General features: G+C 48.5%; 1 protein-coding gene across 1 annotated transcript; it reads right to left on the bottom strand.

Annotated features, from left to right (window-relative positions):
• Nucleotides 1-189: 189 nt before the first annotated feature.
• LOC128409391 (cholesterol 7-desaturase nvd-like) lies at nt 190-27,543 on the bottom strand. Its single transcript, XM_053379838.1, has 7 exons — nt 27,000-27,543; nt 10,686-10,874; nt 7,465-7,643; nt 5,532-5,657; nt 4,990-5,109; nt 2,811-2,987; nt 190-1,012 (listed from the first exon to the last, which is right to left on the bottom strand). The coding sequence occupies exons 1-7, from the start codon at nt 27,535-27,537 to the stop codon at nt 851-853; spliced, it is 1,491 nt and encodes a 496-aa protein (XP_053235813.1). The 5' UTR covers nt 27,538-27,543; the 3' UTR covers nt 190-850.
• Between the last annotated feature and the right edge of the window lie 192 nt (nt 27,544-27,735).

Here is a 27,735-nt window from a genome sequence, read left to right as displayed (position 1 = left end):
TTGGATGGCCATCCGTCATGGATGCTTTAAGCTGAGATTCCTGCATTGCAGGGGGTTGGACTAGATGACTCTTGGTGTCCCTTCCAACTCTACAATTATTTGATTCAATGTAAATGGCTTTTCAGGAGCACAGCCTTGGGGGCTGAAATGCCAGAATGCTGGCAATGAAGCCTGTGTGAGAGAAAGAGCTATGTTTGCTCGCTCTGATTATAAGTTTATTTTATTTGTAAGATGCGGAGCACATGCTGGACAGCACAAGATATTATACGGATATTTTGAATATCTCTTTGATGCTTTTGTTATGTTTTTAAAGAAAGTTCTGTAAGTCAAAGTTTGGGTCGGGACAATGCTTCATTCCCAAAGGACTCAGTTTTTATGCATCCAGTCTGTTCAAACTGCGCAATATCAGCATCTGCAACATTCCATACCACCCAAAGTCTTGCGGGCCAAAAGAGCCACATTTTTCAGGGGCAACAACTGGTTGCAGTCCATCTTTTCGGAGAAAATCAGGATCCACATTTCTTCGGGGCGGCCAGCAAAAGAGCTTCACGTGTGGACCAGATCAGGATTTGCATTTCTTCAAGGCTTGCTTGGCCAAAGAGCAACAGTCCCCGGGCATAGTAATAGTAATAATAATAATAATAATAATTTATTATTTATATGCCGCCCATCTGACTGGGCTGCCCCAGCCACTCTGGGCAGCTGCCATAATAAATTTTAAAAGCACAACATCACACACTAAAGATTTCCCTGAACAGGGTCACCCAAGTGCGACTCGCGGGTGGTGACTTCCTGGATCCCCTTGACAGGAGGAAAAAACACCCAGAGGGGGAAAGGGGCCTTCTCTCGGTCACCAGTCCAGGCTCTCCTTTTGGCTGGTAATCTTCGGGCTCTTTTCGCCGTAGAACTGGGAGAACCAACGACGGTGCCTCTGGATCGCCCCATCTTCCTTCACCAGAAGCGGTTTGGAGAGGTATTGTTTGTGGTTCCATATCATGACGTCCCGCTCAAACTGAAAAAGGAGACCAACAAAGAAAGAAAAGTCACTCCATTGCAACGATCACGGCAGTAGAGTGACAGGCATCTGCAGATCACTCATAGGATTGTAGAGTTGGAAGGGACCTTGAGGGTGCAAACCCCTGCGACAGGAACAGGACAACAGGAATACCCTCACCATCCAGCCCAGACACTGAGGTCCAGCGCTGAGGGCCTTCTGGTGGTTCCCTCACTGTGAGAAGTGAGGTTACAGGGAACCAGGCAGAAGGCCTTCTCGGTGGTGGCACCTTCCCTGTGGAACACCCTTCGGATGTCAAGGAAATAAACAACTATCTGACTGTTAGAAGACATCTGAAGGAGGCCCTGTTTAGGAAAGTTTTTAATGTTTGATATTTTATCGTGCTTTTAATATCCTGTTGGAAGCCGCCCAGTGGCTGGGGAGGCCTGGCCAGATGGGTGGGGTATAAGTAGTAAATTATTATTATCATTATTTTATTATGGATAGCTCAGTTGGCAAGAGCGTGGCGTCTATAACGCCAAGGTTGCAGATTTGATCGCCGTAAGGGACAGCGGCATCTTCCTGCATTGCAAGTGGTTAATGACCCTCGGCGTCGCTTCTCATTCTACAGTTGGAGGTTTCCCTGATATAAGAATCTGCATGCGGTCCCCTGAACTGAGACACAGCGCAGAGAGAAGCACGAAACCTGCACTGAGATGCAGCTGGCAGGGAAGAGGGATGGAGTGCAGGAGTTCTTTTGATAAACTTTGCCCTGCACCCAGGGTTCAAAATCCACCAGCTGCGTTTTACCACAGGCGCAGGCCCACTTGCAACCACGCCGAAATCTCAGGGTGCCAGGTTGGCGCATTACATCTCCATATGGCTGCCCCCCCCAGATCAATAATAATAATAAAAATAATAGCAAAAAAAATGTGCCTAAACATTCCACAGTGTAAGCCGTCACCCAGGTTTAAGGTGTCATTTGGCGACTCGCTTATGTATATGAGTTTCTAACAGTGGAAATTATTATTAATAATACAGTCAAACCTCGACTCCGAAACGCCTCCCTTTTGGAAAGTTTCAGCTCCCGAATGCCAAAAACCCGGAAGTAACTGCTCTGGTTTTCGAACGATTTTCGAACTCTGGGGGTTTTTTCCCTTTTTTTCTCCACTGACTTTGCCGACCGCCTTCTGATCCTCGGTTGTCGTTCAGAAGTCGAACAGTCTTCCGGAATGGATTACATTCGACAACCGAGGTTTGACTGTACAGTGGTACCTCGGGATAAGAACTTAATTCGTTCTGGAGGTCTGTTCTTAACCTGAAGCACCACTTTAGCTAATGGGGCCTCCTGCTGCCACCACGCAATTTCTGTTCTCATCCTGAAGCAAAGTTCTTAACCCGAGGTACTATTTCTGGGTTAGCGGGGTCTGTAACCTGAAGTGTCTGAGGTACCACTGTACATTCAACAACCAAGGTTTGACTGTAATACTAATAACGATCAATTATTTTAAAAGGCACCTAGACATTCCATGTTGGCCACTGTTACCTATGCTTAAGGTGGCATTTGGCAATTCACTTATATATCTGAGATTATTGTTAGTATAAATTTCACTGCAAAAACAAATTGTGCCTCAACATTCTTCAGGGCCGACCATCACCCAGGTTGAAGGTGCCGTTTGGCGATTCTCTTCCCTGTGTTTCTGATGTTGCCTGCCCCCTTCGTCAGGGGCGCAGGTCTGGCTGGCTTCCCAGCCCACGGGAAGGTCTCGTTCTCCCCCCACCCACTGCTTGGGTGCCCCCTGCTGGCACTCCCTACCTGGCTGCACTCTGCCCGGAGGAGCATCTTGGGGATGAAGGCGGGAACGTTCTTCTGGAAGTATATTCGGTGGATCACCTGCTGCATGAGGGGCTCCACAGGGGTGACGCTTTGAACGATGATTCCTTGGCCCAGGAGGGGAAACCGAAGGACGAGGAAGACCAAACTGGGCCCCACCTGTAGGGGGCGAGAGAGAGGCTGTCAACCAGCTTGGAGGCAACCTCACGGACTGTCAAGCTTATCATACGTGGTGGACTTGTGATAAAGTGAAGAAATTCTGGGAGCCAATTTATAATGAACTAAAGAAAATATTACAATATACCTTCCCCCAAAGACCAGAGGCTTTTTTGCTTGGTCTGATGGGAAAGGAGATTAAGATAAAGGACCAAAGGCTATTCATGTATGCCACAGCCGCTGCAAGGACTTTGCTGGCTCAAATCGGGAAATCACAAGAACTTCCTACCATTGGGGAGTGGCAGTCGAAAATGGCAGACTACGCGGAATTGGCCAAATTGACAGGAAGGATCCGGAACCAGGACAACCAGAGATTCCAGGACAATTGGAGTAAATTTACTGAGTATTTAAAAGACAGTTGTAAAAACTTAAAATCACTAGCAGGACTGAAGTAACTCCTACAATGTAAAATAGATAAGATGTGAGAATTTAATACTCGAAAAAAATGTGATTGTTGTTTAGTCGTTTAGGACTCTTTGTGACCCCCTGGACCAGAGCACGCCAGGCACTCCTGTCTTCCTCTGCCTCCCGCAGTTTAGTCAAACTCATGCTGGTAGCTTCGAGAACACAGTCCAACCATCTCAGCTTCTGTCGTCCCCTTCTCCTTGTGCCCTCCATCTTTCCCAGCATCAGGGTGTTTTCCAGGGAGTCTTCTCTTCTCTTGAGGTGGCCAAAGTATTGGAGCCTCAGCTTCACAATCTGTCCTTCCAGTGAGCACTCAGGGCTGATTTCCTTAAGAATGGATACGTTTGATCTTCTTGCAGTCCATGGGACTCTCAAGAGTCTCCTCCAGCACCAGAATTCAAAAGCATCCATTCTTTGGCAATCAGCCTTCTTTATGGTCCAGCTCTCACTTCCATACATCACTACTGGGAAAACCAGAGCTTTAACTATACGGACCTTTGTTGACAAGGTGATGTCTCTGCTTTTTAAGATGCTGTCATATAGTCAGGTCAGTTCCAATGCCTAAGCCAATACCGCTCACCTTCTGTAACCAATAAAGTTGTGGTCTAAATTTGCCCAATAACATTAACCTAATATCTGTGTCCTTGTGTCTTATTCATCAACGATGGGGTGGTCGCGGGGTCTCGGCACGCAGCATGATGCTGAGAACGCCACGTGAAATATACTCAGAGTCGCAAAGTGATTTCATGCTCTTTATTCAGCTCATAGTGGTGAGGAGGAATGAAAGTCCCCTCAAAGTATCTGCTTTATATACATTATTTACACAATGGGCTGCACATGATTGGCTAATTCCGGAATTCTACTGTAAGCCAATCAGGTTGTGGATTCACTTCTATCTGGAGCATGATTGGGTAGTTCCTGCCAACCAATCATACTGCTGCATTGTTCTAGGACCAATCAGATTGCTGCATTCTGAATCCTATTGTTCTAGGACCAATCAGACTGCTGCCTTTTGGATCCTCTTGTTCTAGGACCAATCAGACTGCTGCCTTTTGGATCCTATTCAACTCAGTACATAACGCCACGGTTGCCGTTTCGATCCCTGTATGGGGCAGCTGCCTTGCTGGGGGTTGGAAGAGAAGACCACTCCACAAATCCATGACAAGAGACAAGTCACACACTCACATTTCTCCGCCTCTTTCTGTGATGCTTCTATGATGCTTTCAGGTGGTCTTTGGCTAAGGGGTCAGGCAATGTGTTTAAAAGCTATGACCCAATTTTGTTCTGGGTCTTCATCTCCCTTCTGGGATGTAATAGCTGGGATTCCGGTTGGGCTAGATGTCCCTGGGATCCCCTCCAGCTCTACAATCCTATGGTTCTAGGATACTTAATTTCTGGGTCATGGGTTCAAATCCCACCTTGGGCCAAAGATTCCTGCCATGCAGGGGGTGGGGCTGAACCAGGTGACCCTAGAAAAAGTCGAGAAAGAACACAGCCTACAAACCATCCTCTTACAGCCTCTCCTCGCCACAGACTGTACCTGCCAGGCGGAAACTCTTAGGTCCATGAAGCTGAAGTGCTTTCCGAAGAGAGTGATGTTGTGCTTCAGCTGCAAGCGGGAACAGTGCGCGTTGGGCTCCGGATCAGGGTGCCAATCTGCCTGCGGTAGAAAAATGGTATCATAGAATTGCCGAGTTGGGAGAGTGATCTGGCCCAACCCCCTGCGAGACAGGAATCTTGACCCTGAAATACAGTGTCTCATGCTCTTCTGACTGAGCTACTGGGTGGGACCTGCAAGGGTCATCCAGCCCAACCCCGCTCAAAGCAGGAAACATTTGCCCAGAATGGAGCTTGAACCCACCACCTAGAATTTTGGAGTCTCATTTTCTTCCACTAGCAACCAAGCTAGAAATTATTGACTTTGGCGTTCAACTTGGCCAAGGTAACCCCAACCCTCCCTTCATAGAATCAGAGTTGTTGAGCGGGAATGGTCCCCCAAAAGTCATCTGGTCCAACCCCCGGCAATGTAGGAATGATATTTGTGCTTCAAACGCTGGGTCCCGCTGGGAGAGCCTCCTTTACCTGCCAGTGGTGCCGGAAGAAAGTCCAGAAAGGGGAGTCCATGTAGCGCAGGTCGGCTCCACTCAGGAAAGCGTGGCGGTGGAGGAAGGAGAGGTGGGCCGTATCTGCTCCGTTCTCTGGGATCTCCTGGCATGGAGAAAGGACAGAGCTGCCTGGAACTTTGCGGAGCCTCTGCCAGTTGGAAGGGGCCCCCAAAGGTCATCCAGCCCAATCCCCACTCAAACATCAAATAATAATAATAATAATAATAATAATAATAATAATAATAATAATAATAATAATTTATACCCCGCCCTTCCCTGTTCAAAAACTGGATGGCATCCAAGATGGGCATTCAACCTCTGCTTCAGAACAAAGAAGGAGACTCCACAACCTCCAGAGACCCTTCCAAGGGGCTGGCTTGGTCTTAAACAGTCCCCCCCTTTTTTACCAATGAAATAATAATAATAATAATAATAATTATTATTATTATTATTATTATTATTATTATTATTATTATTTGCTATTTTCCACCAATGATATTATTATAAATAATAACAATAATAACAATTTCATTTCTATAGCACTTTATATTTTAAAGGAAAAAATCTCCAGGCTGTTGACAACCCATTAAGGAATCAAATCCAACAGTCCAGAATAAAATAACTTCAAGCTTCAAGGAAATCTCCCATTGCCAGTTCAGTGCAACAATAAAGGTAAAAAAAACCAAAATTCAGTCCTGCTGGACTTTATAACATAACTGTAGAAGACAATTTTGAGAGTGCCTTTCCAAATGTACACAGTTGCTTTCATGTTTTTAACATTAACTGCCTTGGCCCAGTATACCTGAAGGAGCGTCTTCACCCCCATCGTTCTACCCAGACACTGAGGTCCAGTGCTGAGGGCCTTCTGGCAGTTCCCTCGCTGCGAGAAGCCAAGTTACAGGGAACCAGGCAGAGGGCCTTCTCGGTAGTGGCGCCCTCCCTGTGGAATGCCCTCCCACCAGATGTCAAGGAAATAAACAACTATCTGACTTTTAGTAGACCTTAGGCAGCCCTCTAGGGAAGTTTTTAACGTTTGATGTTTTATCACATTTTAAATATTCTGTTGGGAGCCAGCCAGAGGGATGGGATATAAATAATAAATTATCATCATCATCATCTAAGACCTTAATAATATCAGCAAATAGGAAACGTTTGTCTCAAATTGGAGGTTGTCAATATCAGCTGTGATGCTGCCAGCTCCCTGGTGTTGTCCCTCTTCCTTCCCCGGGTGAAAATTCACCTCCCATAAGCCTTTGCTCCCTGCTGCCTCTCACCAAGTTTTATCATGTTTTTAATATTTTGTTGGGAGCTGCCCAGAGTGGCTGGGGAGGGTTTAAGGTAAAGGGTAAAGGGACCCCTGACCATTAGGTCCAGTTGTGGCCAACTCTGGGGTTGCGCCGCTCATCTCGCTTTATTGGCCGAGGGAGCCGGCGTACAGCTTCTGGGTCATGTGGCCAGCATGACTAAGCCGCTTCTGGCGAACCAGAACAGCGCACGGAAACGGCGTTTACCTTCCCACTGGAGCGGTACCTATTTATCTACTTGCACTTTTGTGCTTTCGAACTGCTAGGTTGGCAGGAGCAGGGATCGAGGAACGGGAGCTCACCCCGTCGTGGGGATTCGAACCACCAACCTTCTGATCAGCAAATCCTACCCACAGCGCCACCCGCGTCCCTTGGGGAGGGTTTAAATATATTATTATTATTATTATTATTATTATTATTATTATTATCATTATCATTTTGCTCTGCGTGGGCTTCCTCTCCACACACTCTCCAACCCCGCACAAATCCTGCCACCGAGCCTTACCAAGTGCCACCATCAGATCATGCCATGACGCCTGCCCACCCCCCTCCCTCGGGACCCCCGACTTGTCACAGCGCCCTGCCTGGCTCTGCCCCCACAAGCACCTCAATGTGCACGTTGACAAAGTGTTCGGTCAGGCCGCGGAAGGGGCACGGGCGCGGCAGGAACTCCTCGCGGTCAGGGACTCGCCATGTTGGGTCGATGCCGTCGCAGTGGTACCAGACCAGGACCATGTCGCTGACCTCGCACGACGGCCACACCTTGATCTTGGCGAATTCGGGCACTGCGGGGAGAGGGAGCGGGCATCAGAGGCAGCCCAGTGTCTCCTGATTCAGATGGAGGCCAGAGAGCTCAGATGAACCAAGCTATACATCCATGTTCAGCGCTTCCGGTGTGCTTGCGAACTGATAAGGAAAATCCTGGGGTGCGGATTACTCCATTGTCCAGCCCATAGCTGTCAACGTTTCCCTTTTTTTAAGGGAAATTCCCTTATTCCAAATAGGATTCCTCGCAAGAAAAGGGAAAAGTTGACAGCTATGGTCCAGCCCGTCAGGGTGCCACTCCCTGCAGGTCCCTTTGGTCAGCAAAAGGAGGAGTCTCCAGCCAACTTAAAGAAGCAAAACGGCGGCCGGTAAACCTGATCTTTAATTGTTGCAGGAAGGTTCAAACACACCAAGAGTAGGAACTCTGAGCATAGGGTTGCGTGAGCTTTTAAGACCTCTCTCCATTTCCCATAACACATTCATCAACAGCATCATCGAGACATCACAGACATGTCCGTAGGAGTGTTGGGTGTGTTTGGAAGGAACAAGAAGCCCCGACAATAATGGACTGGCATGAGAATTTGCTACAAGAATTTGCTGAAATGGCGCAGTTAACAAATACCCTGAGAGGCAATTCAAAACAAAAATTTATGGGAAAGTGGGATAGATATAAAACATATGTTCAAAAGTACAGTAAAGGTTCGCTATCTGTGCTAGCATTTGATTGATGTTGGAGTGAGACTGAGTTGAGAAATAAGACTAAAAGCACATATTGATATAGGAATGTATTAGAAATATGCATAATATGTATTAGAAATGTATTAGAAATATGTATTAGAAAGATATGTATTAGAAATATGTAAAGAAATATACAATAATAAGAGTACATTCATTTGTAAAAAAGGAATATACGACGGGAAAGACAGGGAGTCTAGTGTGTTGGTATGTATATGATTCGGGGGGATTTGTTTTTGTTTTTTCTCCTTGTTCTTTTTTGTTTGTTTGTTCCATTTTCCTTCTAGGTATATAAAATTCATATATAATTTATGTATACATGTTGGAAATTATATTATAGTAAGTCCTGTAACGTAATATGACAACGTTTACCGATGTAATATAAGAATGTTAACAAATAAATAAAATGCAAATTCAAAAAAAGAAAAGAAAAGAAGTGTTTGGTGTGTAGAAACATGAGCCCACCGCCCACCCCTGTTCATCATCCTTCTTCCTGACATCTTTTAAGTACCTCCTTCCAGTGGGGCGCCTAGGGGCAGGGCACACCATGGGGCCTCTGGAGTCTGCCTGCCTCCAGAGGCATACCAAGCCCAGGTGGGGTAGGCTTGGGAGTTGGGGCCATATGTCCACCCCCCTTCCTACGCCTCTGCGCCCCCACCCCGCGACTCCCAAGTACCCAAAGCCGTCAGGGGAAGGGGGGGAGCTATGCCGCCTTGCCAGGGCGCTGGCAAAGCTGCGTCCTCTCGGGAGCCACGGCTCCCTTCTGTCCCCCTCCCTCGCTATAAAGCGGCAAGGCAGGCAGGGAGGGAGGCTGGGAGGGGGGCCCCCGGCTCGCCGTAAGTGGCTCTTGCTGGCTGCAGAGGGATTCCACCGCCATCCGTACAGCGCTCCAGCAGTGCCGGTGGCAAACCGCTATGTACAGCCCATGTGCGGTGTCGCTACGCACAGCGCATGCGTGCGACACCGCGCATGCGTTGTACATAGCAGTTTGCTACCGGCGCCGCCTAAGAGCGGTACGGACGTTGGTGAGATCCTCTGCATGTGGCGGTGGTGGCACGATGGCAGCTTGCGCCCAGGCCCAGACAGAGGGGGGGCCATATGGGCCACTTGGCCCGGGCCTCCGATTCCAAAGGGAGCCTCGGTTAGCATATTCATCTATATTTTCCATTTTGTCTTTATATGCAGATACGGTTCAAGCCTTGAAATAAAATTATTTGTCACCATAACTTTTGTGAAAATATACTTACTTATTTATAAGGCTTCAGTTATCCCCAGGGTAAAGAAAAAAAAGGAGGGCCAGATTATCTACCTGGCTGGGCCTCTGCCTGGCTCTGGAAGGCCCTGCTCGCGCCCTGTGCCCAGGCCAGGGCAGCAGGGCAAGCACCCCACAGAGTACCGCCTTGTCACCCTCCTAGACATGGAACCCCCTGCCCCCACCTTGCGACGCCACTGCCTGCCTCCGCCCATTCAGCCACCCTACAGCTGGGGGGCAGGCAGCGGGCGGACTGTTTGTGGCTCAGGCACGCAGCAGGCCCCACGGGGAGTGCCGGCCGGCATTTTGTCACCCCCCTCAGTGGTGACACCCGGGGCAACCCATACCCACTGCACCCCCCTTTCTCCACCCCCGCCTGCTTCCCAAGAACAATAAAAGTGTTTACACATTGCTCTAGCTGCAAGGCTTTCCCCACAATTCTCCCCTGAAAGTATCAGGGTTCGATCCACCATCCCCATGGATTTCTGTCTGGGGTTTGTGCTGCCCTTGATCGCCTCCTGCCTCCTGTTGTGAGGCTACATTCCCACCTTATGGAGGGGCAAGGAGTGTGTGACCTTATGCTTAAGGGATTATGGAAGCAGGCGGAGCCCTAGATTCCCCTCCTCCAGAGGAGTCATTAGCTGTAGGAACCAAGGAAATCCATCAAACCGTTGAATTTTGGCGATTATTAGATTCTATGTTGGATAGTCAGGGGAAACAGTACGACGCATGGTATCTGCTTTTGCCACAATTTTTTAGACTGCTTTTCTGAGCCTCTTTGCTGTTGTGTATTATGGTGCCTGTGTCAAAGGTCATTGCCCTGGCCTTAGTTTGAGGCTGTGGTGAGGACTTGGGATTTTGGGGGAGTCATTTAATTGCCCCCCATTCCTGGTTTTAACAGAACCTTTGCTTATCTTCAGGGATGGATTTCTGCTTTGCCTGTGCCCACATGGCCTTGCGCCCACCTGTAAGGGCTGCCCCCCTTGGTCCCCAAAGTGTTGAGCCGCCCCCTATCTTCCAGGCCCCAGGTGCGAAACACGTTCAGGGTTCAATGCGATGGCCAAAGGGAGCTCACCTTTCTCGGCGTACGGGATCCTGACACACTTGCCGCTCTCCCCATCGAACTGCCAGCCGTGGAACGGGCACTCAATGCAGCTGCCCGCCACCTGGCCTCCGACACCCAGGTTGGCGCCCAGGTGAGGGCAATAGGCATCCACCACACAAACTTTCCCATCCGACTTCCGGAAGACGGCAAACTGCTCCCCTGCCGGAGCCAAAGAGAGAAGGCAGGATGAGGCCCAGGGAGCTAAGGCTGGCTCTTCTCTCAGCCAGGACAAAGGATCTGATTCTCAACTGAGTGGGAGAAGCCCAAAGAGAATCCCTAGATGTAAGGTTGCCATATTTCATAAAGTGAAAATCCAGACACAAAAGTTGGGCAAAGTTGGAGAGGGGATAATAATGACATTTTTACCAATTTAATAGGAAAATTGGGCTGCCGTGTTCCCATGTTTCCCCAGACATTTCAAAAAGTCCACCTGGATGCCATCCAACCTCTGCTTAAAAGCCCCCAAGAAGCGAGAATGATTTCTTCACTCTTGTCAAAAGCAATGGTAAGGCAAAGAATTATAGACACCGAGAGACAACAGGACTGCTTAAGGTGCCCCGACTACAAAATTGTAGAAATCGAGAGAGATATAACTGGACCAGCAGCATATCTCTTTTTTCTTGTATCCAAAAATGCAAGAAGGGCTTTCACACTTGCCAGAAGCTCAGCTCTGCCCTCACCGGTCCTGGAAGGAGCCTTTAAAAAAGTCCCATATGACCAGAGAATTTGCGCCTGCCCACTGGGGGATATAGGAAGCCCTGAACACATATTTTTAGATGTCCCTTTTACGAGAAGGCACATAGAGAAACCATTGACCCCCTGCTGGTGAGGCTTGCTGACCTCCTGGTAAAGCAAAAATTTGATCTTCTCTTGTTAGGCAAAGACCACAAGGTGACCAGGATTGTCGCCAGATTCTGCACACAGATCTGTAGGCGCAGACCATCCCCCGATTCAATCTAGTTAAGAAAATTCCCAAACCCGGATCCACGGGCGACTTTGGGTCATTTCTCCAAGGTAGTCTATTTTAAAGTTTTTATGTGTTTATATGCCTATCGCACTTTTAAACTTATAATCCACTGTTGTATATTGTTTTAAATGTTTGTTTTGCTGCTGGGATTGTAGTTCCATTTGCGTTTCTCAAGCTGGTCTCTGACCGTAATAAATTTCATGTTCATGTTCACTCTTTGTTCCTGAAGTTGCACTCAGCTCTGTCCTCTGTTTTGGTGGCTCATGTGAAAGGGGTCTAGGAGCATCAGTGAACCACAAGCTTATCATGAGTCAACAGTGTGATGCGGCAGCAAAACAACAACAACAAACTAACGCTATTCTAGGCTGCATCCACAGAAGTCTAGTGTCCAGATCCAGGGAAGTCATAGTCCCACTCTATTCTGCCTTCATCAGACCACACCTGGAATACTGTGTCCAGTTCTGGGCACCACAATTTAAGAAGGACGTTGACAAGCTGGAAGATGTGCAGAGGAGGGCGACCAAGATGATCGAGGGTTCGGAAACCAAGCCTTAGGAGGGAGCTGGGTAAGTTTATCCTCAAAAAGAGGAGATAAGATCGGCATCTTCAAATATCTCAAGGGCTGTCACATGGAAGATGGAACAAGCTTGTTTTCTCCTGCTCCGGAGGGTAGGACCCAAACAAATTGATTCAAGTTGCAAGGAAGGAGATTCTAGCTAAACATCAGGAAGAGTTTTCTGCCAGGAAGAGCAGAGTGACCTCTCTCCTTCCTTGGAGGTTTCTAAGCAGAGGTTGGATGGCCTTCTGTCATGGATGCTTAATTGAGTTTCCTGAATTGCAGGGGGTGGACTAGATGACCCTTGAGGTCCCTTCCAGCTCTATGGTGGGAAAGGAAAGCTGTTTGAAAGGGGTGACTTAAGGAGAAGAGTCCCGGAATGAAGAAAACAGGATTTCAGCCTAAAGCCGTAATTTGGGCAAATGCCCGATTTAAACAAAAGAGAGGCTGTTGCAAAAACGAGGCGTGGAAAAATCTCGCATCCACTTTGCTTGTGTGACACCCGGCGTATGATAAGACGCAGCTTCACGGTTGGAGAATATTCCCTAGAGCAAAACGCAGCTTGTTTTCTCCTGCTCTGGAGGGTAGGACTCGGACCGACGTCTGCAAGTTTTATCCAGCTCTGAGAAGAGGAGTGAGTCCGGGTGGGGCCAAACGGAGCCCATCCTGTCTACACAGTGGAGAAGCAGGGAATAAAAAGCAAAGTCTGCTATGCTCCATGGCTAGATATAGACTCATGGAATGGTTGGAAGGGACCCCAACCCTGCAATGTGGGAATATGCAGCTGTCCCATACGGGGATCAAACCTGCAACCTTGGCATTATCAGAAACACACTCTCACCAGCTGAGCATGAGGATCTTAATCTCAGGGTCATGGATTCAAGGCAAAAGATTCCTGCATTTGAGGGGGTGGGCTAGATGACCCTTAAAGGTAAAGGTAAAGGGACCCCTGACCATTAGGTCCAGTCATGGCCGATTCTGGGGCTGCGGCGCTCATCTCGCTTTACTGGCCGAGGGAGCCGGCGTACAGCTTCCGGGTCATGTGGCCAGCAGGACTAAGCTGCTTCTGGTGAACCAGAGCAGCGCACGGAAACGCCGTTTACCTTCCCGCCTATTTATCTACTTGCACTTTGACGTGCTTTCGAACTGCTAGGTGGGCAGGAGCAGGGACCGAGCAACGGGAGCTCACCCCATCGCGGGGACTTGAACTGCCGACCTTCTGGTCGGCAAGTCCTAGGCTCTGTGGTTTAACTCACAGTGCCACCCGCGTCCCTGCAGATCCCTTAGGTCCCTTCTAACTCCACAATTCTAACAGTCTGTTACTGCTATGCTTCATACGGCATAAAAATCCAATCAAACAGCTCAAAAACAGCAAGAGTAGCCGGCCTGATGCCTCTGGGGAGCCCACAATCGTGCAGAGATGCATAGCTTCTCCAGAGCGCAGAAATGACTTTGGATACGAGCTGCAGAATTCAGCTTTAAATAATAATAATAATAATAATAATAATAATAATAATAATCTGATACTGTAAATTTAATTGTAAAATTAGTAAAACTTTCCTAGAGCGCCATCTGTTGTGCAATGCAGTGGGTGGGACTAGATGACACCCTGGGGTCCCTTGACAATTCTGGGCTTCTACAATGCTGGAGAGCTCGGTTGCTTAGAGTGTGATTGTTGACAACACCAAGGTTGCAGGATTGGCCCTCATATTGGGCAGCTGCCTCTTCCTCCCTAGCAGGGGTTTAGACTAGATGACCCTCAACATAAGAGACAACTATGCATTGGCCCCCACAATCAAATATTTTAGGGGGCCGCCGCCCCCAAGTTGATAAGCATTGCCATTCAAGCATTGCCACGCGGTAGACCAAAGGGGAGCAAAAATAAGGCCACTTCAAAGGGAAGGAAAGCTGCTGTGACACCTGGGAGGAAACCTCGAGGCCGACCCAAAAAATCAGAGAAGGATGAAGAAGAGGTCAACATCTCCCAGGAGTCGTCGGAAGAGGAGCAGTGAAAATAGTCAACTGGTTCTACCTCGCAATTCAGTTTTCCTGTCTCTTGTCAAGTTCTGGGACTGAGGAAGGAACAAAGAATCCTCACCCCTTTCCTGACCCACCTTTCCCAATGTTCTCACAGTCGAAACGGCAACACTGGAGTACAGTGTAAAACAAATCAGCCATCATGTTTGATGTGTCATGTTCAATGGGAGAACCATGTATCTTGTTTTCCCCTCTCATTTGACAGGGTTAAAGTTTTAGCCTACCAGTTCATGTAGTTCTATATTATATTGGTTGTTTTGGGGAGGGTGGGGTTTTTTGTTTGGGCCTGTCTCTTCAATTACACTCCTTGTAGAGAAAGGAGTATATAAATCTTTATAGTAACCACTTATTCATGTTGAACAGAGTGGGGCAGTCTAGTTTTTCCTTATCAACCCTGATCTCCCCTTGTGCATTGTGTGCATTTTTCTGGAAAGTAGGCATTTTGGAAAGAGCCAAAGCATTGAAATGGAGGCTAATGATAAGTTTTTGCTGTTTTCCTGGTTAATGGTTTTAGAGGATTTTTGCCTGTTTTTATGCTCAGTTTCCTATGCGTCAATAATAACATGGCTCCTCACAGTAGGCCCCATGCATTCTAGTCAACAGCAATGCAATCTAGCCCCAGTCAGCTGCCTTGGAGCTAAAACAGTTTAGGTTTGCCATAGGCAATATAAGTTGGGAGGCTTTGTTTGGCTCTCATCTGCCAATGGGAAAGCTCTTTCCAACAACTGCAAAAGTCCCCCTCCAATCTGCTCCTCTTTTAGCCCCAGCTCCTGCTCAGGGGTCTTGCAGATGGAAGCCCACACCCAAAATATTTTTTCCCTCAGTCATTCTGCACACACAGGACTACTGGATCTTTCTTGAAACCGGAGAAGACTTTGCCAAGACCAAGGAAAACAAGATGGCAGAATCCCCCCTTACCTGGGTCTCCTTTTGGGTTATTTTCTCCATTGGAAATAGCACAGTTAGTGTGTTTAGTTACAGTTGTCTTTCCACAACATGTTGTCTTTCAAGGTTTTTTCTTTTTCCTTCATTCACAACTACCTCTGGATAATTTTAAGTTTCATTCTCTTAAAACATGGAGTTGCTGCTGTTTTGTTGCTGCTGCTTCTTATGCTGCTGTACCGGTTACAAAGTTTTATTATTCCAACAGGTTCTGTCTGGTTTCTTTCTCTGGAACTGACGTTTTACACTATAGATGATTTAGTTTGAGTTGACTTTCTAAAACGATTGAATTCAAAGTGTTGGTGCTGACCTTTAAAGCCCTAAACGGCCTCAGCCCAGTATACCTGAAGGAGCGTCTCCACCCCCATCGCTCTGCCCGGACACTGAGGTCTAGTGCCGAGGGCCTTCTGGCGGTTCCCTCCCTGCAAGAAGCCAAGTTACAGGGAGCCAGGCAGAGGGCCTTCTTGGTAGTGTTACCCTCCCTGTGGAACGCCCTCCCACCAGATGTCAAAGAGATAAATAACTACCAAACTTTTAGAAGACATCTGAAGGTAGCCTGTTTAGGGAAGCTTTTAATGTTTAATAGGTTATTGTATTTTAGTGTTCTGTTGGAAGCCGCCCAGAGTGGCTGGGGAAACCCAGCCAGATGGACGGGGGGTATAAATATATTATTATTATTATTATTATTATTATTATTATTATGCACTGCATCATGTGATCAATGTGGGCACTGCATCATGTGGGCCTGCGCCGCCGCCCCCCCATATTTTATTCAAGTTGGCATCCCTCAGGGTCCCTCCCTATTCAATGATTAGGTGCCAGAGGTTTTCCACCTTTCTGAGTCTTCCTCCTTCTTCTTTGGCCTCAACAGTGTCTCCGAAATAATTTTTGAGTCCACAGCTCCCTTGACCAACTACATCCTTTCTGCTGCAACCCTGTGGGGCTCAGGAGCCCAGTTTTATCCCCCTTGCCTGCAGAGCCAGCAGCCCTGTTGTGTATTGAGTCAAAGGATTTTATATCTGTATTATTATTGTCTGTATTTGCATTAGGGTAAAGTAACTGCCTTTTGGTTCCAGAGGGTACAGCTACCATTGGTTCATTTAAGCTGCTGTATTTGGATCCTCTGTCTTATTGGTTTCCTCCAAAAGGCAGGACTGTGATTGCCTGATATTGTTCCCTCCAAAATGTATCCTTTCTAGCTAGTTCCCTGTCCCTATAAATGTAGCTCTCCCCTCCTCAGTTCTCAGTCTTGTTTGCTTTAATAAAGAAGTGTTACTACAGAACTGTCTCCAGCATATTATGTCAAGAGAGCTGAAAGCACAAACCCCACGTCACAACAAGCCCCTCACCCCTTTTTGAACACCCTCCCTTGTGGAGCGTTCCCTCAGCCTCCTCTCCTCTTCCCTCTCCTTGCAAGTCCTCTGCGCAGCTGCTGCTGCCCCCGCCTGCCCCAGAGAGGTGCCTCCTGGCACTGCCCCACAGGAGCCTTGGAAGAGGGTGCCCCCAGCCTTAGTGGCCCAACGGAGACTGGCCAAAGAAGAATGTGAGGCCAGCACCTTGGGTGGCAGCAGCGGGCATTGCCAGGCCTGCAGGGCACAAAGGCTCTCCTTCAGCACTGGGCACTCAGCTGCCAGGCAGGCAATGTACACAGCAGGCACAAGGACGACCAGCACAGAGCCTGCCTGCCTGCCTGCCCGACCTCCCACTTGTCTGTCCATTCCCAAAAGCAGGGGCCGGTGGACTGACTGGCTGGCTGGGCTCCTTCACCCACTTATTTGCTTACTCCGAGGCCGCCTCAGTTCCTGGCACCCAGCCCAGAGGCACCTTTCGCCTGCGGAGCTTACAGCCAGGGCCGCTGCAACAAACAGTTGTGCAAGCTGTTATATAATATAATATATATAATATATAAAAGGATGTCACATAGAGGAGGGAGAAAGGTTGTTTTCTGCTGCTCCAGAGAAGCGGACACGGAGCAATGGATCCAAACGACAAGAAAGAAGATTCCACCTAAACATTAGGAAGAACTTCCTGACAGTAAGAGCTGTTCGACAGTGGAATTTGCTGCCAAGGAGTGTGGTGGAGTCTCCTTCTTTGGAAGTCTTTAAGCAGAGGCTTGACAACCGTATGTCAGGAGTGCTCTGATGGTGTTTCCTGCTTGGCAGGGGGTTGGACTCAATGGCCCTTGTGGTCTCTTCCAACTCTATGATTCTATGATTCTAAGCCTTTGGGAGGCCGAGACGCGAGAGGGCATCAGAGGAGGGAGGGAAGGAAAAGGGGACAGAGGCCAGGGTTGCCCACAGCACCCCTTACCATCCTTCAAGGCACCCCAGGATGCCACGGCAAACTGGTTGAAAACCATTGTTGTATATCTCATACCCTCCAACGTTTCTCCAATGACGTGTCGTTCCATAATGATAATTTTACTAAGTATTAATACACCACATATCTTACTGGGTTGCCCCAGCCACTCTGGGCAGCTTCCAACATATATAAAGACATAGACTATATGGAACTGGCGGAAATGACCGGCAGAATCCAAGACCAGGGAGAAGAGTCGGTGGAAGAAGATTGGAAGAAATTTAAAGACTATTTACAAAAATACTGCAAAATTAATGAATGTTACAATGATGTTGGATTGAAGTTAAGTGGTTTTTAGCAGTAATGTTAAAAAGATGCGCAAAAATAGAATGTTAATAGGTGATAATTTAAAGTTATAATATATTAAGACTAAAGATTAGGATAAAAACAAAGAGGGAAAGGATTTGCTGAACCAACTAATTGAAATGGATACAAAAAAGGGAGGTGTGAGGAGGTCCGGGGAACAGGCAAATGAAAGATAAGACATGGAAAGATTGAATTGTTTTTAACTGTTTTTATTTTGTATTTTTTCTTTTTCTTTTTTCTTTGTGTAATATTTTGAAAACCTTAATAAAAAATTATATAAAAAAAACAACAACAACATATATAAAGACATAATAAAACATTAAGCATTTTAAAAACTTCCCCATACAGTCGTACCTTGGAAGTCGAACGGAATCCGTGCTGGAAGTCCGTTCGACTTCCAAAACGTTCAGAAACCAAAGCGCAGCTTCTGATTGGCTGCAGGAAGCTCCTGCAGGCCAATCGGAAGCCATGGAAGCCCTGTCGGATATTTGGCTTCCAAAAATAGTTTGCAAACCGGAACAGTCACTTCCGGGTTTGTGGCATTCAGGAACCAAAACGTTCAAGAATTAAGCTGTTTGAAAACCAAGGTATGACTGTACCTTCAAATGATTTGGGCGTCGGATAACTCCGTACCGTCTAACATTTTTCCAGTGAAAATAGGGACGTCCAAAGGAAAAGCGGGACATTCCGGGATCAAATTAGAAACCAGGATGGCTTCTCTAAATCAGGGATGTCCCTGGGAAATAGGGACACTTGGAGCTTGTGCTGGATTTACAAGCAGTGTGAAGATCTGGCTGGGAGCAGAAGGGCCTGCTAAACTGGACTGCAGGAAACTCATTTATCAAGGTCAACTGGGGGAAGTTTTTCCATCTGAAGCCACTGCCCTCGGCCCAGCCTCATCCATGGGGGGCAAGCAAAGGAGCCAGAAGAGCTTATCAGCACCCAGGGACAGCCTCTTTTCCCACTGCACAGACCTCATGCCACATCTTGCTCACAGAATCCCAGAATTTTTGAGTTGGAGGGGATCCCGGGGGTCATCTAGTCCAACCCCCTGCAAGCCAGGAATCTTTTGCCCAATGTGGGACTCAAACCCACATTGCTTAAAAAAACAACCTGGGTCTAACTGACCCCACTGGAGTAGTCTGACTCAAATTGATTCGTTTTTGGTGGTGTCTTTTTGGACAATCCCAAAGTTTTGAGAGTCAGCAGCGCTGAAACTGCCAAGGCGGAGCAACATGGTAAGTTGGCCACTCTGCCGAAGAGTGCTTAAATTCTCTCAGAAATGATCCGGTTAGGAAGCTCTCCGGACGTGAATATGTTCCTTGGAAAGACAGAAGAAAGGATAATCGGGCCCCATATGGGGCAGAAGATTCTTGCCTTGCAGGGGGTTAGACTAGATGAACTCTGGGGGTCCCTTCCAACTTGACGGTTCAAAGGCTGAACAGGGCAGAGGGGGAGGCGGTCTGCCTTTCGCATGCTGCTCACTTTGTCAACCTGCTTTTCTGGCTCTGCCGCAGGGAGTGAGGAACTGGAGGAAGGGTCAAGCAAAAGCCGTTGAGAATGCCTCCGCTGGGGTGGGGCAGCCGGAAACTCAGTATGGGCAGTGGCGGACTGATGTTTCGGGGTGGCCCAAAGTCCCGCCTGCGGTGGGGTCCCCTTCGCAAGCAGCAACAAGGCCGGGGTCACCCCAGCAACCTTTTCCCCAGGGTTCTTCCAAGACAGATTGCCCCGTTTTCTTTCTTTTTTTTTAACATCTCACTCAGTCCAAAGCAGAAATGCTTGATGCAAAAGGCGGCTGCTTTTCGAGAGTCCTAGAGCTGTCGAGTTGGAAGGGACCCTGCGGGTCATCTAGCCCAACCCCGGCCCTCCAGATGTTTTGAGACTACAGTTCCTATCATCCCTGACCATTGGCCTTGTTAGCTAGGGATGATGGGAATTGTAGTTCCAAAACATCTGGAGGGCCAGAGTTTGCCTATGGCTGGTCTAGCCCAATGCAGGAATCTTCAGCCCAACAAGGGACTCGAACCCACGTGGGTCAGAAATGCAAGGGTGAAGCCTCTTTGCTGTGGGCCTTGTGGGCTGGATGTTGCCTTCTGAAGCCTGCACCAAGCAATGGAAACCTCCTGCCCGGGAGCTTGGATTCGCTTGGACATTTGGGTGGAGACTTTTAATCTCCGGGTTGTGGGTTCGAGACCCACCGGGGAGGGGAGTCCTGCGTCACAGGGGTTAGACTAGATGACCGGCGAGGTCCCTTCCAACTTGACCATTCTAGGGTTCTATGAAAACAGCAGGCTTGGAAGGGATCTGAGGGTCATCCAGGCCACCCCCTGCAATTCAGGAAGATGCAGCTATCCTTTACAGGGATCACACCTGCGGCCTTAAAGGTAAAGGGACCCCTGACCATCAGGTCCAGTTGTGACCGACTCTGGGGTTGTGGCGCTCATCTCGCTTTACTGGCCGAGGGAGCCGGCGTACAGCTTCCTGGTCATGTGGCCAGCATGACTAAGCCGCTTCTGGCAAACCAGAGCAGTGCACGGAAATGCCATTTACCTTCCCGCCGGAGCGGTACCTACCGTATTTTTCGCTCTATAAGACGCACCAGACCACAAGACGCACCTAGTTTTTGGAGGAGGAAAACAAGAAAAAAATATTCTGAATCTCAGAAGCCAGAACAGCAAGAGGGATTGCTGCGCAGTAAAAGCAGCAATTCCTCTTGCTGTTCTGGCTTCTGTGATAGCTGCGCAGACTGCATTTGCTCCATAAGACGCACACACATTTCCCCTTACTTTTTAGGAGGGAAAAAGAGAGTCTTATAGAGCAAAAAATACGGTATTTATCTACTTGCACTTTGACATGCTTTCGAACTGCTAGGTGGGCAGGAGCAGGGACTGAGCAACGGGAGCCCACCCCGTCGCGGGGATTCGAACTGCCGACCTGATTGGCAAGTCCTAGGCTCTGTGGTTTAACCCACGTCCCACCTGCGGCCTTAGATAAACTCTCACCCTTTCTTTCACATTAGCTCCCAGTTCAAGTGTCAATTGCTGAGTCTGGGAGTGGCGCAAAACGAGGACAAAACCTTGGCATCCGTTTGAAGTCCGTCATCAGACAAGGTTAGCTGCTGGGGTGTCAGCATGTCACCTTGGTTTACCCCATTGGTGGGGCGGCACACCATGTCCACAAGCCAGCGCACAACTAGAACATCAATTTGGAGGAAAGTCAACATTTCTGGGTGACACCTTAATGAAGCTGACTTGAATCTGCTTTCGGCCACAGCCCCTAAATGCCCACGCTTTCTTCCTTATTGCGATGGGCCCTCATTGGGCAAAAAGGTCCTGCTTCAAGCGGGCTGGACTAGATGACCCTGGGGACCCCTTCCAGATCAACAATTCGTCGATTGCAAAGCCGAACAAGGCGGCAAGGTGCTGCACCTTTGACATGCTGCACATTTCCACAACTCGTTTTTCCGGCTCTGCCGCACTGGCTGGGGAACTGGAGAAAGGTTCGTTCTGAATCCTTTAGGAATGCCTCCGCTGGGGTGAGAAAGCCAGGAGCTGGCCGCTCCGTGAAAAAGGCAGCAAAAAAAAGAGTCTGCCAAGGTTGCAGGTTCGATCCCTGTAAAGGACAGCGGCACATTCCTGCCTCGAAGGGGGTTAGACTAGAGGACCCTTCAAGTCCCTTCCAATTCTGCAATTACACGGAATACAATACGGAGAGCGCCAGAGATCCGCCAAACTCATCTTTGCTTGAAAAGGCCTGGAAGAAAGTGGGACACTGAGATAGCTCTGTCAGTAGAACACGAGGCTCTGAATGCCAGGGTCATGGGTTCGAGTCCAGGCTTAGGCAAAGGATTCGTGCTTTGTAGGGGGTTGGACTTATTCCAGGGTCCTTATCCTTTCAATTGTATGAGAAGCTTTTGTGCACATCCAACCGAGAGCTGGTGTAGAGGTAAACTTGACCTTCCTCGCTGAGGCGAGATTCCCTAAGGAACACATCCCTGTGTGGAGATTTCTGGGTGCCAGGTTAGCGACTGACATCTTACCTGGCTGCTCCCTCCAGCTTTCTTAAGCAGATAAGCAAGAGAGTTTGTTTATGACATTTATATCCCACCTTTATTCTCCAAGGGTACATGGTTCACTTCCTTGCTTAGTTGAGCCCTACAACAGCCCTGTGGGGCAGGCTAAAAGGCAGCGACCCACTCCAACGTCACCCTGTCAGTTTCATGACTCAGTGGGGACTTCAACCCAGATCTCCCAGGTTCTGGTCCGACCCTCTAGCCCAGGGGTCAGCAAACTTTTTCAGCAGGGGGCCTGTCCACCATCCCTCAGACCTTGTGGGGGGCCGGACTATATTTTGAAAAAAAACAATGAACAAATTCCTATGCCCCACAAATAACCCAGAAATGCATTTTAAATAAAAGACACATTCTAATCACGTAAAAACACACTGATTCCCGGACCGTCTGCAGGCCGGATTGAGAAGGCGATTGGGCCAGATCTGGCCCCTGGTTCTTAGTTTGCCTACCCATGCTCCAGCCACTACACCTCACTGCCTTCCTAAATTAAGTCGGCCCATAAAAATGAGGAAAGCAAAATATCCCTTCAAGAAGGATCTGAAATATTTTCCAATGAGCTTGATGGTCCGATTGGATGTTTGAACGTGTTGGAAATTTTTCCTTTAAAACATAAAGCAGGATAGAAATGAACTGAATGATAAGAATAAGAAATGTCATTGCAAAAAAGAAAAAAAGAGATGCTTACACATTCCGTGTTGGCAACCGCAAGCCAGGTTTAAGGTGCAATTACCATAGAGTTGGAAAGGACCCAAAGGTCATCTAGCCCAACCCCCTGCAATGCAGGAATTTGGCAATTAGCTTATGTATCTCAGTTTCTAACAATGTCTACTTCTGGCTGCAATATCAGGCCTACCTTACTGGGTCTGTTTTTTAAGACTTACCGAGGTAGGATATGTGATCAGTAAATAGGTAAAGAAATTACCACTTCTAAGAGCTGATGGTTCGCAAAAAAAGAATTTGAACTATTATTATCTTATTTATATGCTTCCCGTCTGACTGGGTTGCCCTAGCCACTCTGGGCGGCACCCAACAAAATATTTAAAACACTATAAAACATCAACTATGAAAAACTTCCCTGTACAGGGCAGCCTTCAGATGTCTTTGGAAAGTCAAATAGTTGTTTTCTGAAGGCTTGCTCAGCTTTGCAATAGGCACAAAAAAATGCACACACACCCTTTTGTGAATGGCCGAATGGATATTGAGGCCATAAAGCCTTCTGGCGACACCGCAACCCAGTTATTGCAAACAACTCGCCGAGTAACTCGCTACAAAAGGCAAACGGCTCGCTTTGTTCCTGGTTTGATTAAAGGGTGTATCGCTGGCAATCGTGGGTGAGCCAACGAAAGAAGCTCTGACAATGAGGCTTGGCAAGGTTTGAGTTTCCTCAACATCTCCAAGGCCACCAGTGGGATGAAGAAGATGCGGAGCTCTGTGTAGGCAAACAGCATTGAGAGTTTCTAAAACAAGGAGCAACGAAGAGAAGAAGTGGGAAAAGAAAATTGCCCGGTTTCTGGGTGGGCTGCTCCAAGTCAGGCAGAGAAAGGAGTTGGCAGTGGGTGCCAGGAGACGGCAAGGGGCACCCAGGTTTTGCCACCCTGTACGCCAGCGTTAGAAACCAAGGTGTGAAAGCTAGGAGCTGAATGGCACCTTAAACCTAGGTTATGGGTGCATCAATGAAATATAATTTTAATACAAAGCTGAAAATGAATGAACTGCAGCTAAAATATTGTGTTCATTTGTCGCATTGCCTAATCCTTCCCTTGCCCACATCCCCTAATCTTCTTAAGAGGGTCTCTTCTCCAGTCTTCAGAGAGTAGCTGGAAGTGGGGAGGCAGAAAATGGTCCCCCTTTCCTTCCACTCTGCAGTTTTAATCTGAAATCTTAGGCATAGCACTGTGCCCAGAGCTCATAGACTGCCCACGCTAATGAAAGTCCCTGTCGCAAAATGCACCTAGGACAATGGGAGTTTTGAACACTGCCGTACGCAAATTGTAAAAAAATGTGGTGGTTCGGCGATGGGCAGTGCTAGAAATTCAGACTTAGAAGCTGATGGCCAAATGGCACCTTAAACCTAGATTGCAGTCACCACAACAGAGTACCTAGGCGGCATTTATTATTTATTTATTTATTTATTTATTTATTTATTATTATTATTATTATTATTATGCATTTCCACTGTTGGAAACTCAGATATATAAGCTTAAATAGCACCTTAAACCTAGGTTGCGATCACCAGAACAGAATATCCAGGTGCCTTTTTTTGCAGTGACATTTATTATTAGTAGTATTGTTATTCATTGCATTTCTATACTGTTTTATAGTTTAAAGAAAAAAATCTCCAAGCTGCTGACAACACATTTAAATGTGAAATAAAACAATCCGGAATAAAACAAATTCATGCTTCAAGGAAAATATTTCAGGTCACTTTGCTTTGCCTATATTTATTTACCTACTGAATTTATAGAGCTGTCCTGTAGCAGAAGGACTCTAGGAAGGCAGTGGGGTGTAGTGGTTAGAGTGTTGGATGAGGAACTGTGAGATTGGGGTTCAAATTCCTCCACTCCATCCTGAAACTCACTGGGTGACCTTGGAGTCAGTCGAAGCCTCTTCACCTACCTCACAGGGTCGTTGTAGGGATTAACTGAGGGGGAGTTTAACTGGGAGTGGCCACCGAGACCATATAACACCGGTCCAGAAAGACCTACATTGGCTCCCAGCACGTTTCTGAGCACAATTCAAAGTGTTGGTGCTGACCTTTAAAGCCCTAAACAGCCTCAGGCCAGTATACCTGAAGGAGCCTCTCCACCCCCATCGTCCAGCCCGGACACGGAGGTCCAACTCTGAGGGCCTTCTGGTGGTTCCCTCCCTGCGAGAAGCCAAGTTACAGGGAACCGGGCAGAGGGCCTTCTCGGTAGAGGCACCCTCCCTGTGGAACGCCCTCCCACCAGATGTCAAAGAGAACAACAACTACCAGACTTTTAGAAGACATCTGAAGGCAGCCCTGTTCAGGGAAGTTTTTAATATGTGACATTTTAATGTATTTTTAATCTTTGTTGGAAGCTGCCCAGAGTGGCTGGGGAAACCCAGCCAGGTGGGCGGGGTACAAATAATAAATTACTATTACTAACTATGTACTCTTTGGAGAAAAAGGTGGGATATGAATGCAGTGAATAAAGCTCTTCTGCTTCACTGCTTAAGAAAGCTGGAGGGCCCCGCAAGATGGAGATGTCAGCCGCCAGCCTAGCATCCAAAGGTCTCCACATGGTCGCAATCGGAGCTGCGCCAGTCGCAAAACGTGCCAGCCACCTGGGGAATTTCTAGTACCGGTGCTGGGGTTTGGGCAGAGCTTCGCAGGGAGGGGCCCCCTCCCAGCAGCTGCCATCACCCTCCTGCCCTCCAAGTTCCCCCCTCTAATCTAACTCTTTAAAACAAACAGGGCAGCTCTTTGGGGCTGGGAGCCAATGAGAAGTTCCTAAAACAGTCTGAGACCGGATTCGAGTTTCCTGTGTAGACAGGATTGTTCGTAATGGTTTCAGGTGCAGGAGGGTACCAAAACCTGCAGTTCAGAGGACAAAAACTGAATGGGGATGTGCATTTTTTAAGAAAAATTGTTGGCCTCTGAGCGCTGCCTGTCAGCACCCACTGATTTTGTCTTTTCTGCCAAACACATCTGCAAAGTGCTGACAGCGAAGAGGAGAAAGAGGAGAAAGGGAAAGTCATGGAGCTATAAAATTGGAAGGGACACCAAGGGTCATCTAGTCCAACCCTCTGCAATGCAGGAATAAACTCAGCTAAAGCATCCCTGACAGATGGCCACCCAACCTCTGCTTAAAAACCTCCGAGGAAGGAGAGTCCACAACTTCTCACGGGAGTCCGTTCTACTGCCGAACATCTCTTACTATCAGAAAGCTCTTCCTGATGTTTCATTGGAATCTTCTTCCTTGTAACTTGAAGCCATGGGTTCAAGTCCTACCCTCAAGAACAGGAGGAAACAATCTTGCGCCATCTTCCATGGGACAGCCCTTGAGATATTTGAAGATGGCTATCATATCTCCTCTCAATCTCCTCTTTTCCAGGCTAAACAGACCCAGCTACCTCCCAAGGCTTGGTTTCCAGACCCTGGGCCATCTTGGTTGCCCACCTTTGCAGACGGAGAGCAGAATTTAAGACAGGGGTCAGCAAACTTTTTCAGCGGTGGGCCGGTCCACTGTCCCTCAGACCTTGTGGGGGCTGGACTATATTTCGGGGGGGGGTGAACAAATTCCTATGCCCCACAAATAACCCAGAGATGCATTTTAAATAAAAGGACACATTCTACTCATAAAAAACACACGGATTCCTGGACCATCCGTGGGCCAGATTGAGAAGGCAATTGGGCCGGATCCGGCCCTGGGCCTGAGTTTGCCTACCCCTGATTTAAGATTTCGAGCATTCAAGTTGCCACATACACACACCAGAGGGTCATCTAGCCGAATCCCTTGCAATGCAGGAATAAAAAGCATTTTGCAAAATGTGCTTCCCCTAGTATATATTTTCGCAGGTGTCTCAGAAGAAAGATTCTATTGACTGCGGTCTTTTCTGGATGTAATTGGAGTGTTTGTTTTTTTCTTCAACAGAGGTTGCCAGAGACTCTTGAGCTGAGATTCCTGCCTTGCAGGGGGCTGGACTAGATGACCCCGGGCTCCCTTCCCTGTCAATCATACCGGGATTTTATAGCTGCCATTCCTGACTCGCAGCAGAGACTGTCGCGTCATGGAAAGCCTCTCCGTGGAAAGGAAGGCAGAAAGAGTTCCCCGCAGCTAGCGAGCCACCTTTCAGAGACAAAGCTACCACCGACCCTCGTGGGGACACCCTGGATTCCTTTCCAGGTGGTGGAATCCCGAGGCCGGCGCCTGGCAGGGCTTGCCAACAGCACTTATCAGCAGGATTCCGGTGTGCGCTTTTACGCGCAGCTGATTCTGGTGCGCGCTCGGCATGGCTCCACTTCCAAGCTGCCCGCTCCTCCTCCCGCGCCGCAATCTGCCCATGCTCCGGAACCCCACTTACCCAGCGCAGCCACGTTGCGCACCTCTCCGCGGGCCAGCTGCGCCGAATCCAACAGGCGGAACCAGCCGTTGGGGTAGACGGGCGGCAGCTGCCCGAGCCGCCGGCTCCTGCGCGCTCGCCTGGCCGCCTCTGCGCGGCTGCACCCGGCTTCCCCCGCGTAGCCCACCTCGTCCGGGCCGCGCAAGAGCCGCAGAGGGCGCAGCGCCAGCCACGAGAGCAGCAGCACCCCGAGCAGCACCATCCAAGCCCCGGGATCCGCGGAAGGCAGCGCCCCGAGAAGCCACTCGCGCAGAGCCATCGCGCCCCACCTGCCGCGCCCGGCTGCGCGCCCGGACCTCTTATGGGCGCCGGCAGGAGGCAGCCCCACCCCGCCCAGCCCAGCCCAACGAAGAGGGTTTGGCTGGAAATTTGACCCCCGGGTGCAGCCTCCCGGGGCGCCACTGAGGCTCTGCGCGCCTTTGGAGTGTCTGCGCTTAGGAGGAGAGAGAGTTCCTAAAAGCCAACGATCCTCTCCTTCCGTTTCCCCGGGAGACGGCATCTGGCTCTGCAAGTTTGCGAGAGAGACTCCTGGGATCGTCGGCCTTGGAAGGGACCCGAGGGTCATCTAGCCCAACCCCTGGCGATGCAGGAATTTCCTATCTGGAGGGGAGGAAGGGCCATATACAGATTTAAACAAACAAATGTTCTAAGTGGAAATAGTGCCCTCCCTGGCTCTTACAGAATCAATGGCAAGGAT

Source organism: Podarcis raffonei, chromosome 2 (assembly GCF_027172205.1).
Source record: "Podarcis raffonei isolate rPodRaf1 chromosome 2, rPodRaf1.pri, whole genome shotgun sequence".
Taxonomy (NCBI): Eukaryota; Metazoa; Chordata; class Lepidosauria; order Squamata; family Lacertidae; genus Podarcis; species Podarcis raffonei.
This window is presented reverse-complemented; position numbering and strand designations above follow the sequence as displayed.

Excerpts from the sequence above, each read along its gene's own strand:
- LOC128409391 (XM_053379838.1), bottom strand. The coding sequence starts at position 27,537 with ATGCCGTCTCCCGGGGAAACGGAAGGAGAGGATCGTTGGCTTTTAGGA. Across the intron at positions 5,658-7,464 it reads TTGTCAACGTGCACATTGAG|GAGATCCCAGAGAACGGAGC; the intron begins GTGCTTGTGGGG and ends TCTCCATGCCAG. Across the intron at positions 5,110-5,531 it reads TCTTCCGGCACCACTGGCAG|GCAGATTGGCACCCTGATCC; the intron begins GTAAAGGAGGCT and ends TTTCTACCGCAG.